Source organism: Perna viridis, chromosome 3 (assembly GCF_037379345.1).
Source record: "Perna viridis isolate PV_CMFRI_1.1 ecotype Kerala chromosome 3, ASM3737934v1, whole genome shotgun sequence".
Taxonomy (NCBI): Eukaryota; Metazoa; Mollusca; class Bivalvia; order Mytilida; family Mytilidae; genus Perna; species Perna viridis.
The window spans coordinates 34,577,498-34,590,166 of NC_142447.1; the positions used below are offsets into that span (position 1 = coordinate 34,577,498).

General features: G+C 31.8%; 1 protein-coding gene across 1 annotated transcript; it reads left to right on the plus strand.

Moving 5' to 3' along the window:
- The first annotated feature begins 256 nt into the window (after nucleotides 1-256).
- LOC148621997 (uncharacterized) lies at nucleotides 257-2,026 on the plus strand. The gene is made up of 3 exons (XM_088574026.1): nucleotides 257-908; nucleotides 1,111-1,327; nucleotides 1,827-2,026. The coding sequence occupies exons 1-3, from the start codon at nucleotides 509-511 to the stop codon at nucleotides 1,909-1,911; spliced, it is 702 nt and encodes a 233-aa protein (XP_088430152.1). The 5' UTR covers nucleotides 257-508; the 3' UTR covers nucleotides 1,912-2,026.
- The last annotated feature ends 10,643 nt before the right edge of the window (nucleotides 2,027-12,669 follow it).

The window sequence follows — 12,669 nt, forward strand, 5'->3', positions numbered from 1 at the left end:
ATATCAAGCAACTGAGGTTGGAATGAATAATTTGAATAACCATCGAAACAAAAACCACACGCATTATGAGTCCATATATTCAAATTATAAGTTTTTTTATGGGTTGTAGACCACAAAACGTTCTTAATTCTTTTGGCTGTTACATGTTAATTAGAGTTAAGAGTCGATGTAGAGTTTCCAATTAGTTGTCTGAGATAGCTATAAAATTGATTGTACTGCCAATAAATTTCTATTTAGCCACTACAGAGGTTACAAAAAGATAAACAACAGCCCCTAACTAACGGGTTCTGTTCAATCTCAATATAATTTAAAGGGTTTTAATAGTCAGCTTAAAGACTGATTCAACAAATATTAGTTTAAGAATGATAGAGTGGACAGACTTTTATTGATCAAAGACAGGCAGATGTCGTTCTTATCATCTTAGATTTGTCATAATTACATAAAGGCGGGGTTAGCAGTCCCGCTTAAGTTATATTGCTTTCGTTCAATCAGTAATTCAGATATCAAAATGGTGATGAACTTACAAATTGAAAATAGGCTTCAAATAAACAAAGATTTAAACAAAATGGAGGTGACAGATTCAGGAGATGCAAACCTAAGTAAAGAAACTGAAATGGAAAACACAACATTGCGAGAATCAGACTCCGAGTCATTATCGGAAAGTGCCGAAACTGTACTTCATAGCTCTTTAAAATTCGGTATAGACAATATTTTAAAAGAAAATGACAATTCATTGAAAGAAGAAAATATAGACAAGATATCGTTACCTAACCATGAACTTTCGTTACGGAATATTCAACATTTTAACAGATTTACAAATAATTCCAGACTACTGATGAACCCATATATCATGCCTGGGTCTGCATTTCTGTGGCCACTAAAGGATATCAGCAGAGATAGACAAATACGTGAGTTGTTTTATTTTCTCTTATGTTCTAGCTCATTAAATGTTTAAATATTAAGCTCTAGATTTATTCCATTTACATTTAGATTTTTGTTTCTATTCTTTTGTGTTAGTCTTTATACTTTAAGCATAACGCAATCTGTTACATTCAAAATATAACACTATTTTTCTTTTATTTCGAATTGTTTTTTCTCTCTTTTCATCAGTAACACGGAGAGTAGGTCATCCTTACCAAAACAGAACGCCTCCAAAAAAGAAAAAGCCCCGGACGTCTTTCAATAGATTAACAATTATAGAACTAGAGAAAAGATTTGAACAACAAAAGTACTTGGCATCTTCAGAGCGAACACATTTGGCTAAAGCATTGAAAATTTCCGATTCACAAGTCAAAACGTGGTTCCAAAACAGACGAACAAAGTGGAGGTAAGCATATTTAATCAATATAGCTTAAACAATTTATTGTAAAAGTCACTTATTACAATTTTCTCAATAATAAATCGCAATTATTAAATGTGCGCTTATCCACTTGTGTGACAATAAAGTAAGCGCTTTGTTTGTTTGTTGTTTTTTTTGTAGACAACTTGTACAAAATAAATTAAGATTTACTGAAGGAATGTGTAACTATTGCGTATAGATATTGTATTATATTAATAATTATGTGTGTAATGTTTTGATTTTTTGGTTATTATGCACATGAATATATACCGAATTCTCAGCTTTGAAATGATTTTCTTAAACTATTTTCCCCACCAAATTTATCCTTAAACTGAAAAAATTTAACATTCTGAATATTTAATTTAAGTAGGTCGTTTCATGCATAGCTTAACAATGAACATCTTCGGTTTGTTCATTTCATCGTGCTATTTGCATCGCTTGAATTAGATTTGCCTATGGATTTATATACGATTGCCTTTTTTTGCAGGCGTCAGGTTGCTGAAGAAAAAGAAATACAAAGACAGGCAGCTAATCGTCTGTTGATGTCAATTGGGCAAAATGTTTTACAATAGAAGGAAAGTGTCTTATCTCTACAGTCATTAACATTTGTAATATATAATTAACACATTATATAAAAATGTAATAAAAGATAAATCATATTTCATTTTATATTAAAGTTATAACATATATTGTTGTGTCTCCCGCTTTCGGCGAAAGCCTCTCGATATTTCTTGAAAAATTAACAATATTCCACGTACTTCCCGTGTCAAAGCGGAAAATTTAGCCACCTTCGGAAACTCTTGTCTTGTTTGAATTGTCAGTCTAAATCGTATTAAAGTACCCCGATCCTTGTAAAAAAAAATTATCTCATATCTGTGATAAAGATAATTACTACCATTGTAATACTAATACAAGAAAACTTGACATGTCATCATTCAGGGGAAGGAATGTCGCGAGAAATTTGGTTTAAGTTCAAATAAGATATTGATAAAAATAAAACATGCCGAGAAAACAAAATTTTGGCAAATGTCCCGCTTTGAGAAAAGTTTTACAAGGAGATCCCCCTCTTCAGAACTTTTCAATGTGAACATCTATGTGTTAGTGTGTGTTTAAACTTAGTAACTTAGTAAGGATGTTTCTAGAAAAGCAGAGGACGCTTAACCTACCGGTGCACCTGGTCCATGCTCCCAGTTTTTAGTGGAGTCCGAGTTGCTCATTTACTTTTGTTACTTTGTATGTATGATTTTAGTTACTTTATGTTCTTTGTTGTGTATGTCTGTTTTCCATGTCTGGTCTTTGTCCCTGGATTAAGGTCACCAAGTTTATTCACAACCCAAGTGGTCGGACTTACCTGTCCCGGTTTATTCAATAGATTAGTTCCTAAATTTCAATACCATACATTTACAAATTGCTAAAACACGGAAGTTCCATTCCCTGATAGAATTTCTCGATGTTACATTTGACTTCTTTTTTTATCGAGTACTTCTTGTCTTTAAGTTAGTTTTTGCTTTAGATCTTCTAATGTATTTTGTACTTATGCTGTTGATGAGAAGTTCCTCCTTGAAATATATATACAGCATACCGAAATTTGAAATACACGTATTAAAATAATTGGTATTTTGTATCAATACAAATCCTTTTTTGGTCATACAACTACAATTCTCTCAAAGACGTTATCGTTTAATTTGTACAGTAAAAATCGAGGGGACAATACTAAGATTTTAGAGAACGAAGACTAGGTAAATACCATTGTTACTTGAATACATTTATAAAATGGAAACTTCTGTTATATTTACTTGAAATCTGTAATTCCATACCGCCGATAAAATCTACCATTTTATTCGCGTTTATGTATAAGGAGAATGTTAATAATGTTGATGCATTTTAGAATTAGCGGAAAACTTTGGAAACTCTTTCGTGAATACGAGTAATTTCTTTATTAAGTTTACACTAAATAATTTACACGCGTAATTTCATTTTCACCATAATAACCCAATTTTAGCTTTGTTTTCAGTTCTTTTTGTCAATTCACCCGTATGTCCTCAAAACAAAGAAATAATGAATTGATGCAGATTTCTTGGAGATAAACACACGTATCACAGCTCCAACGATAAATGGCCAATTTCTAATGGCTTCAATTAGATCCCAGTGTACTGCCGTATAACAATATAAAGTTTAATTATACGGACCATTGGCTGACTAGTGGAGGGAATAATACAAGAGTTGCCCGACTATAATTAATTTATACATGTAATGTGATATTTATTTAACCTTACAGCCGTCTATCAACTTCTTATAGAAATTGATTGGTCTGTCTACATATCATGATAAAAACTCCCAAGTGACTATTGCCTTCCAATGTAATGATCCCATATTATTAAATTAGCAAAATGAATTCATCAAAAGTTAAAAAAGCCCCAGTAATGACAGAAATCAATGAATTGAAGAGTACCAGAGTAGTATTCTATCCCAGAATGGCCTGCTTGTCGTCGCTTTTTCGCTCTACAAATTATTTTGGAATTTCTGTTATATAATTTGGTATCAAACGCATTTATTCATAACAATAAATTGTTTTTCTATCATGGGAAAACCATATAATCAAATGCGGCATTTAAGAGGTAGTTTATTAATTACTATTAAGCGACAATTGGATCTCTGAAAACCCAAATGTGTCAACATTGCACAATAAATAATATAAATATAAGCAAAATTTACCAAAAACAATTTTAGTTTCAAACATACTAAGTCCAAGAAATATTATAGCAGCGATACCATATATTGGCTTTTCCCAAAGATACCCTTAAAAATGATTTAAAACTGTGTCAAAAAAGGTACTATCAAATTTCTAAATGCTTTTAAAGAGATTAAAAACGGGTTTTTTTTTTACTTGACCAGTACAATTGAAACGTCATTGCAAGTTTTAAGCAAAAGTACAACTGATATCGCACAACTTAACATAGATGTTAGAATACGTAAACAAAAAAGTACAAAATGCACATTACAATAACAGTTAAAAAAAGTGAGAAATTAAGAAAATATTTATAGGCGATTTCTTTTGCTTTAAACTTCTTACACTTGATGCAAATGCAGTATTTAATGAAATTATTATGTTTCAACGGTCTCAATGCATTAACCATGTGAAAACTACAGTTTGACTGATTAAGAGAATAATATCATGTAAAGTATTAAAAGCGGAGCAACGAATTGTGAAACTGTCAATGGGACAAACACAAAATCAATTATATACAAATAAAAAAACCAAGCCAATTCCGTCTGACTTTAACGTGGAGTACGACTCGCTCGCAACAATAAGCTTTCATGTCAAAGTTGTGCATAACCAATTAACATATAGCAATACGAAATTGAGGACTTAAAATAAGAAACTGCCCCTTAAAAATCTTAACCAATAAGATCCTTTCTAAGTGGAAAATACATTACAAAAGGGATACAGTACAACTATGGAGGTTCTCGACTGTATAAATATACAGGGGATTTACTGAGTTATGAAATTTAACACACTATCACAAGTCCTGTAGTATAACCAATATAAACACATTGTGAGAAACATTGAGTTATTAATACAGTGTACATCATTGCCTCAAGGCAAATTGTACATTTCATACTTCGATAGGACTTGAATCCTAAGTAATGAAAGTTTTCCTGAATAAATAACATGTAAAAAAACGTATAATTGTAAATTATTAAAAAAAAAACATTTAAATACACCAACAAAAAGTGTATGTACAAGTACAATGATAATAATAATAATGTACCAAAGTGGTCTCGAAAAAGTTTTGGGAAAAACCATTCCAAGTTTAACACATATTATCTTTTCAAAGTATAAGCTGTTCCAGTGAAAGAACATAATCCAAAATAACATTTATCAAGAAAAAGGTTAAAATTTCCGGATTTCAAGTTCCATCTAGGGAAGCTTATAAAAACATACTAAATCTAAATTTTGACGTGTTTGCGGAACAAAGAGATTTATAATTTTTCATGCATTCATATCATCACTGGTTTGTGTCTTCCTTCATGTATATTTGATAAGTATGCTTTATATCATCACTTTTTCACTGATTAAAATGAACCGACCATACATCACAATTCAAAATCATAAGTTAAAACTTTACTTCAAAAGAGTAGAATTCCCTATTCCTCCTTTTTGCACTCAGAATCAATTAAGGCATTTTAGCAGTGACATTAAAGACTAGTAGTAATTGTTCAGAGGCAGGTGTTATCATCAAGTAAAATTTGCAATAAAGGCCAATAAAATCTTCGATTATATAGTAGTTTTCTGTATTATTATACGATCGTTCCTGGTTTTCCAATGGTGAATGGCGTTGATACTAGTCTTATACACCGAGGAATCATGACAATTCATTTAAGTTAAAAGGTTTGTTCATTTCTTAGTCCCAGGGTGAGAAAGTTTTCAGTTTATTTGATTTAGAAGGCAGAGTAACAGTCATAGTTCTATAGAGATAAACCTCCTTCAATTAAGGCCCATTTTCTCATGCTACATGAATAGTCCTTAAACTTGATTAAATGATTCAACCCTCTTAATTCTATACGGCAAATTTAATAAGCATGGATTCAATGGCAAATTATCTAAGAACGTAATAAGGGTAATCAGTAGAAACGATCCCCTGGGACCAGTCCATCGTGTATCTATTTCAGCTAATACTACTTAATTTCTAAGATAGCTCTTCAGATGGACAATTTTTTGCCACAAAGGCGCAAGTCTGACAGGTCCGATAAATCAAATCTTACTCCCTCTAGCATCATAGTGAAGTAAGACATTATCACTTTGCATCTTTTATTTGCATTGAATAATGGATTATAGCATTTAAAAACAATTTTATTGTTTAAGTATTTTGTTATTTGAAATTAAACAAAGTAGGGTACAAACCAGTTTGTATAATCAATTAGAGCATTGCAGCTGCAATTCGGTTCATCAAAAGTGATTCAACTGAAACTGGAATATAAAAGGCACGAATATGGTATACAAGTTATGTCGTTTTACGCACCAATTAACTCAAAGAAAGCGCTTATGAAGGTTGAAGAACGATATGTTTTTCTCGGTGAACAATACGTTGGCGATGTCCCTAGTTGTCCGATTCTGAAAATGTCAATGCTGTTTATTTTTGAAAAAAAAACTGTCTTGAATTGACATTACTGAAGTCATCCTTATGATTTAGTTCGTACTTGTTAAATTTTTAAACTAACCTCTTTCAATTAAACATAATTACAGTAGATGACTATGTCGACACTCATGGTGTATCAAAACTGCCATCATTTCGTGCGTTGACACAGTAGTATTTCGTGAACTATTTAGTCGGGTTCCTTAACCCAGCTATCCGTTGAAAAATCATCGATTCAGTCATCACAAAGTATCTCAATTGCATCTACTTATTTCAAAGCGTAAAATTAAAAAAAAAAATAGTCAGATATCATTTCCAGTTATATTTATTTTTCTTCAGCACTTATAGAAGTTTTTCATGCCTTTAGTTTCCTTATTTTTTTTTAATTCATATCTTCCGTATCTGTTTTATCTGTAAAGCTAATATTTTATATGGCTATGCGTTGTTTAGCTGTTTATAACAAAAATGCCATACTGTAAGCAAGAGAGACATTGTTTTCCACGGGAGACTTGGTCTCTTGATTTAGTAGCTTCCATGATTACACGAAAATCCATAAAAAAGGCGAACAACTATAAAGCGCATAGATTCTGATTTTAACAAACGGCTTTATATATAAGAAATATAGCATACAGCTATTATGATTGACATCACCTGAGATAATTTTCATCTAATATTTTTCATAGTTTGGCAACACTTTTGAAAGGTGTAAAAATGTTTCATTCATAGTGAAATGTATAGTCGAAACCCAAGAGGCAAATAAACTCGACATATTAACAAGCTAAAAGCAACACAATAAAAACCTAACAAACGAAAACATATATAATAAAACCTCAGTAAACATTATGTATTTTCCATGAACGTGAAAGTAAATACAAATGAACGTATACTTTGTTTCCACCAGATAATGAACTGAAAACACGTGTCCGAGACAATAAGCTTAATAAATACTTATCTTGTCTTCTCTTTATAAAACTGATGTCATGAAATTGATTGTGTCATACATTTAATCGAATATTGTTTTTAATTTTTGACCCGACTTTAAGGCAGTTTATGCTTGTTCATAAACCGCGAATGCGAGCATAACTTGGTCAAAAACTAAAAACAATTCTTATAACTTATTTTTTTCTAATTGATTTAAATCAAACTTAATTTTTGTTCTTTCATCAAATCCTTATATTTAGTTTGGAATTATTAGAATGTGGACTGCGGACCTATCGACGTTAATGGCGTCAAAGTACCAAGCTCGTTTATGGAAAGTAACCTTTCTTGCCCATATGAGAAAAACAATCAAATTAAATAATTGTGAAATATACCATTGATTGAATGAATCCAAGTACTAATGATATACGTACATGTACATAGTTATTTCCCCATGAAGATGGTAATTTATTGCTGTTTAATTATGTTTCTTCTTAGTTGGAACCATGTTCATGATGTTACACATTTGAAAATCCTTATGATGAATTTCGTAAGGGAGTGTGGAATTATGAAAGTCGTGATATCGCCCATTATTATTTTCTAAAAAAAAATGAAAGAATAAAAGTCACAAAATGTTGATTATAATACTGACATACTAACGGCAAATTTCATATGTGTTTAGTTCATTCATATGGTATGAATTAATAGTAAAAACTGCGTGCTCCTTTGAGTCTATACTTAGATATTTATTGTATATATGCGTATTATTAGGACAATTTATACCATTTGGTTTTCCATCTCATAAAGATAATTTAGACTAAGAGTCTACCAGTTCGGACTTCACAACATTCCAAACACGTTTTGTTATACAGATGGGTGTTTTGCTTAACATATACACAATAAAATAAACCTTTATGAAAACGGTCAATAATATCGCCAGTGAAATGACAGTATAGTTACCCCCACAATTTTGTATCCATTCAATGCTAGTGTAGATGTGTTGATTTAGGGGAGTTACTTTGGTTTCTTTGTACGTGTTATTTTGGTTACTTCATGATTTGGTGGGTATGTCTATTTTCCCTTTCTATAGTCCTTATATTTGGTGTATATTCCTTTGAATTCCACTCGAATCTTGGTTCCCTTAACTCCTATTTTAAAAACCATCTTTTCGGTCTAACACAGTAGTATTAGTATAGTATCTGTGTCCTGCTTATATTGTCTCATGCTCTAATTAAGGTTGTTCGCTGCTCAGTTAAAAAGAAAACAAGGACATCAAAGGGTTGTAAAATCTTTTAAGAACAATATAAATAAAAAAAAATATAGGTCAGTGTGTTCGTTTTTTTTTTAATATAAGTATTTGAATTTTGGCGAGAAAAACGATTTCTCTGGATTTTCCATAGGTTTTGAATTGGTATGTTTTATCTATTAAAAACGCCGAAGAAATAACAAAAAATCACAAAAACTTCTCAAATAACATTTTTAGGTGTGTTTAATGAAATTATGAAAAGAAAAGTGGGGGAGTCACTGGACAAAAAATATTAATGCTATGAAATGGATAAAACCAGAGGAGTCCGAAAATCTGTCAAAAATGACTGAACATGAGCAGCGAACACCCTTCTAAGAGAGTGTATTTCGGTATCCTTATCGAAACGAACTGCTTGGCCTGTGTAAATTTCTGTTGGCGTTCTTTGAATGTAACATTTAATGTAAATATACAAGTAATTTAGCTAAATCCCCTTCTTTTACATGCAGATGATCTCTTACTACTGAACAATTCTTGGTACAGTTAATATGTCCATGAGTACATGCTTCTTGAATGAAAGCTCGGATGCTTTAATACAATGTCGTAGGAGGACCGTGGCTACGTCAAAAAATAAAATGTCTCGGCGATAATCGAAAATACGGTTGGAGTAAAAATTCTAAACACCATTAACTGATTTGTGACAATACTGTCACACTAAGATCAAATTAGCATCGTATATGTCTGCGATATATTCTACATTCCAAATGTTTATTCTCAAATATTAACAAAGAAACCATAAATTGATATTGCTGTCTCTTATATATCTAAGATAGTTATTGTTAATGATCATAGTCCAATTTTTGTCATCTTTCGGTTTTCCTCTGAAGTGTTATAACCACCACAGGGTTGTCCGTGAAATCTATGGATGCTAGAATTTTAACTATTTCAAAGCAAGGTGCCATTATAAAGATGAAAATTATACATAAACTACTTAAAAATTAGACCTTTATATTAGTACAGCAGTAAAAAGCTTTAAGGCTAGAAACCACTAATTCCACTTCCCATAGGCTTCTGTGCTAATTTCACAATATTCAATGGCTTCTCTGGGCTTTACCTTAACTTTAACCTGCAGAGGACTATATATCAGCATGATTCTACATATGTCAGCTCACAATCCTCAGAATGGCATGTGGGGTTAGCAGACTTGCAGTGCAGTATTGGTCACCGGAAGTGAAGGGTCTATAAATAACATGGGAAATCCCAGTGTTTTCACAAGATAGGGGTATATTTAGAAATCATTATGGACATTAGCCTTCACATCACAAGAAGCAAAATGCACCTATAAAATGTACAGAACTATTTTTCCTTTCAGAAACTGTTTCAATTTTTAAAATAAAATGAAAACTTTTTTCACAGCACTATGAGGAACAGGGGTAATTTCTGCGTAGGACTATTTTTGCATACTTTCCAAATGCTCATTGGTTGCACTGGTGGTCTGTAACCTTAAAAGAAAACTACGACAGCAGTCATCCAAAAACTTTAATAAAAAAATAAAATCTTTTAAAATGTTCTCAGATTAGTACAATAGCATTAAGGCCTATAACGTATTCGAATCATGCTTGCAACTTCACGTGTACGATACCGTACAATAAGTTAGTTAGTAGTATTAATAAGCAGATAAAATTATTAACCAAGATAATCATAAAGGTACAAAGAAGATATTTTCAGAATTGATAACTGCTGCGGCATGTATTAAAAAAAACAGTTAGTATTAATATTAGTTAAATGTAATATCTGTATAGAAAGTAGTAAATCCTGTGTTTTAAATTTCGAACTTCTCCCACCAATTCTTCATGTGACGATTTTTTTTTATTTTTGAAAAATAGCAAAATTGTCATAGAAAGTCTATAAATAGGATGATAGATTGATTATCATCGTGAATAGCAAAATTGAAATCGCTCGTTCCGAGATTGCTTTGAGATTCACATTCGTGCGCGGGATAAGTTCCTCACGCTCGTTCAATAATTGCATTGTCCGGCACTTGTGATCGTATTTGAATAATTTACTATTGCCAATTAATAATGACAATAATTCTATTACTACACCATAAAACTGTGGATGGACCAGGTGAACCAGTAGGATGAGTATCTATTACTTTTATGAAAATAATGCCAACAATGCCATGTTCGATAAAATATGGAAAAAAAAAAGATCATAACTAAAGAAACAGAAGGTACTCGCATGTTTATCCTTGATTGCTAACTCGGGAATATCACACTGACCATAACAGCGAAACAGCAAATGTAATTTATTTGATAAATATTTTTGTTTTATTTTGTCACTTATGTAAAACCATAGACTATAGTGATAAGTACGATGAACAGGATATTCATGATCCGAGGACAAACGCAAGACAAAAACAAACAACAAACAAACAAACGAATAAAACACCATAAAAACACAAATATTAATTAAAATAATATACATAAAACTTAAGAACAAACCAGCAACCAGGACTCGCACTTGGAGAATGGAACATTTACACCGGTAGAGTAAGTATCCTCTGCTCTTCTAAAACACCCGTCGAGTTGCACATATGATATGAAACCGGGTTACAGCGAGGGAGGGAAACTAAATAGGACATTGTGAACAAGTGTTCTCAAGGTGGAAATGACCATAATATAAAGATCAACATCTTCGTGATGTTTGAAATGATGACTTTAATCTTGTGGCAACATAGCCCTGTTCTAATAGCTTATTTGGGATAGGTTTGGTATGGTAATAAAGGCGTGTAACTTCGGCAGTCCCTTGCATACAGTATGATGAACTGATTATTCTTTAAACAAATTTAATTCGTTAAATTTAATTCTAATTGTATTTATAAAAGTAACGTATCATCCCTTTTCATTTATAGTGATGTAAGTAGACCGATTAGTAATGTCTGGACAATGACCGTTAGTTTAAACAAACTCCTTTGTATCGGATGATATTTCACTATTCACACATCCTCCTGACAGACTATAGTTATATGTGAGTGCCTGTTACATTTATTCTAATTTCCGTAGTTTGACGGCTAATATTACGTTCTATTTTCTATTATTTCAAGACATTATTTGTCAGGGAACTTTCTTATTTAGCTTTCAATAGACAATTGTTTTAAAATTCCCACTGGGACTTGTAAAACCCTTTTTGCGTGTAAATGAAATAAGTGTATAATAGATAGTCTGATAGTTGGGCCATAGCCTGTGAACTAATTTAGCTTTTTATTGAATCTAGACTGCAACCTTTTGCCATCGAGAACAGAAGCAATTGCGAAAGGTGTAAAATGCTTTCTGATAGCGCTAATGAAACCTTCTAAAAAGTGTTAACGTCCCTCGTCAAGTTCACTGCAGTGAAGATTTCCATAATACAATGCGAGAAATTTTTTAAGAAACAACAAATTTGGTGCTATTGGTATACTTATGGATGGCAGTGTCTTGGGACAATCGTGGAAATTGTTTTCCGTGAGGAATTTCTCGGTTTTTCGTGACATCGGAAGGGTTTAAGTAATGAAATGAGGGATAAGAATTGACAGATACGCGGCTTTCAACGGCAAAAGATCATTTTCGTGTTTATTGACCATTTGTAAAATAAGCGATTGTCTGAGATAAAGTCATTCTTAAAACTAATTATGAGCATCAACAATGGTAATGTAACGTCGAAGAGGAAAATACATTGAAGTACAATGTCAAATACAGATGAATTATGTCTGTCATGTAAAAGGAAGTGACTATATAAAAAAATACCATAACCAAATATTTAAAAAAAAATGATAACCAAATGTAAGGAGTTAAATAAATGAAAACTATTCGCTAACATTTTACTTCTGATCCTATTGCTTATATAGTTGAAAAATGTTTTTTGACGAAAATTTACTCAGTCTTCTCTATCCAAAAATGTTTTTGGCAAGGATTTTATTGGAAAAACGCGGACAATATATTGTTTTGATATAGATAAATTCTCACTCATTCTTGTAGATTTTCGTTTCCATT